We start from the raw sequence: 1252 nt of genomic DNA, 5'->3' as shown, positions 1-1252 counted from the left end.
AGCAAATGCAAAATCTCCTACACACTTCCACATGCTTGAAGTCATTTCCTTTGACATCTTTCCTCAACTTAAAACCCTGGAATCCTAAAACTTACCACAGCATAGGAGAAGAGGAAGACAGTATCCAGGGTTCCGAGGAAAAGAGTGGCTTCCTCTGCACTGGGAAACAGATGGCTGCTGCTCCAGATCTGCGGTGACACAATGAGAACATGTCCATCCTCGCTGCTCTCCACAAGTGTTCCTTCCGCATTTCTCAAGGCCCCTAAAACGTGATTTGCTTTTTCCTCTTAACTCTTCCACTGACAGTGCAAAAGCCGTGGTGGATGAAACGCTGTGCCTTGGCATGGATCAAGGCTGTTACACCAAACAGTACTATTAATCACTGGATCCCTTATTACCATACTCATGGGAAAAAAAAAAAAAAAAAAGACTTAAGAATGTCCTTGATGAAGCAGTAAAAAGTATTAACTGTATTAAATCTGGCCCCTGAGAAGGCTTATTTTTAATATTCTACGTGATGAAATCGAAAATAGTCATACGGCATTACGTAAACCAAAGCAAGATGGCCGTCCTACAGAAACTGTGCGCCACTGTGAGAGATGCAAGCAGGCGTGTCATTTTTACTTGAAAGAACGACTGAAAGACAAACTATAGTTATTCAGATTTTAGTATTCAGCAGATATTTCCTCCTCAAAAAAGAATGAAATGAGCCTGTCACTTCAAGATTCATTCGAAGTACAAGATAGACAAATGAATCTTAATGTAAGGGTATAAAATTAATTAATACAGTTTCAGATTCCACACTGCAACTAACCTTTAAGAAATTGTCACTTGTCAAATTCTGGTACAGCATCAAAGACAGACACCCACAATTAACGGAAATGGCTATTAAAATACTTCTCCCTTTTCCACTCTGTATCTGTGAATGTCAAATTCTCTTCATAGACTTGAAAGGATCATGTTGCAAGAGACTGAATTCAGAAGCAGACATGAAAATCCACTGTCTTCTATTAAGCCAGACATTAAGAGATATGCAATAACGTCAATCAATGCCACTCTCGTTAAGTGATTTTTTGTGTGTTGAAAAAGTCACTTTTCATAAAATATTCATGTTAACATGTTGTGGGTTTATTTAACTCATTTGAAAAGAACTTAAAAACTGATGTATTTTTTTCAATTTCTTGGTTTTAATTTCTCAAACAGTAAGTATCTATAAATATAAACCCACATAACTGAAATCTCTTTGGTGTCC

The 1252-nt window shown here is 37.4% G+C and overlaps 1 protein-coding gene across 4 annotated transcripts in view; it reads right to left on the bottom strand.

Moving 5' to 3' along the window:
* The window catches only part of SLC37A3 (solute carrier family 37 member 3), a 39392-nt gene that overhangs the window by 26030 nt on the left and 12110 nt on the right, over window positions 1–1252 (bottom strand). For all 4 annotated transcript variants that reach the window (XM_011359485.2, XM_023530280.1, XM_023530279.1 and 1 more), the window contains exon 4: window positions 96–188. In XM_011359485.2, the coding sequence (XP_011357787.1) occupies window positions 96–188 (93 nt within the window). The remainder of the gene's footprint in view (window positions 1–95; window positions 189–1252) is intronic.

Source organism: Pteropus vampyrus, unplaced genomic scaffold, assembly GCF_000151845.1.
Source record: "Pteropus vampyrus isolate Shadow unplaced genomic scaffold, Pvam_2.0 Scaffold48, whole genome shotgun sequence".
In the NCBI taxonomy this organism is placed as follows: Eukaryota; Metazoa; Chordata; class Mammalia; order Chiroptera; family Pteropodidae; genus Pteropus; species Pteropus vampyrus.
Note: the sequence above shows the minus strand (reverse complement) of the source record. Positions and strands in the feature narration are given on the sequence as shown.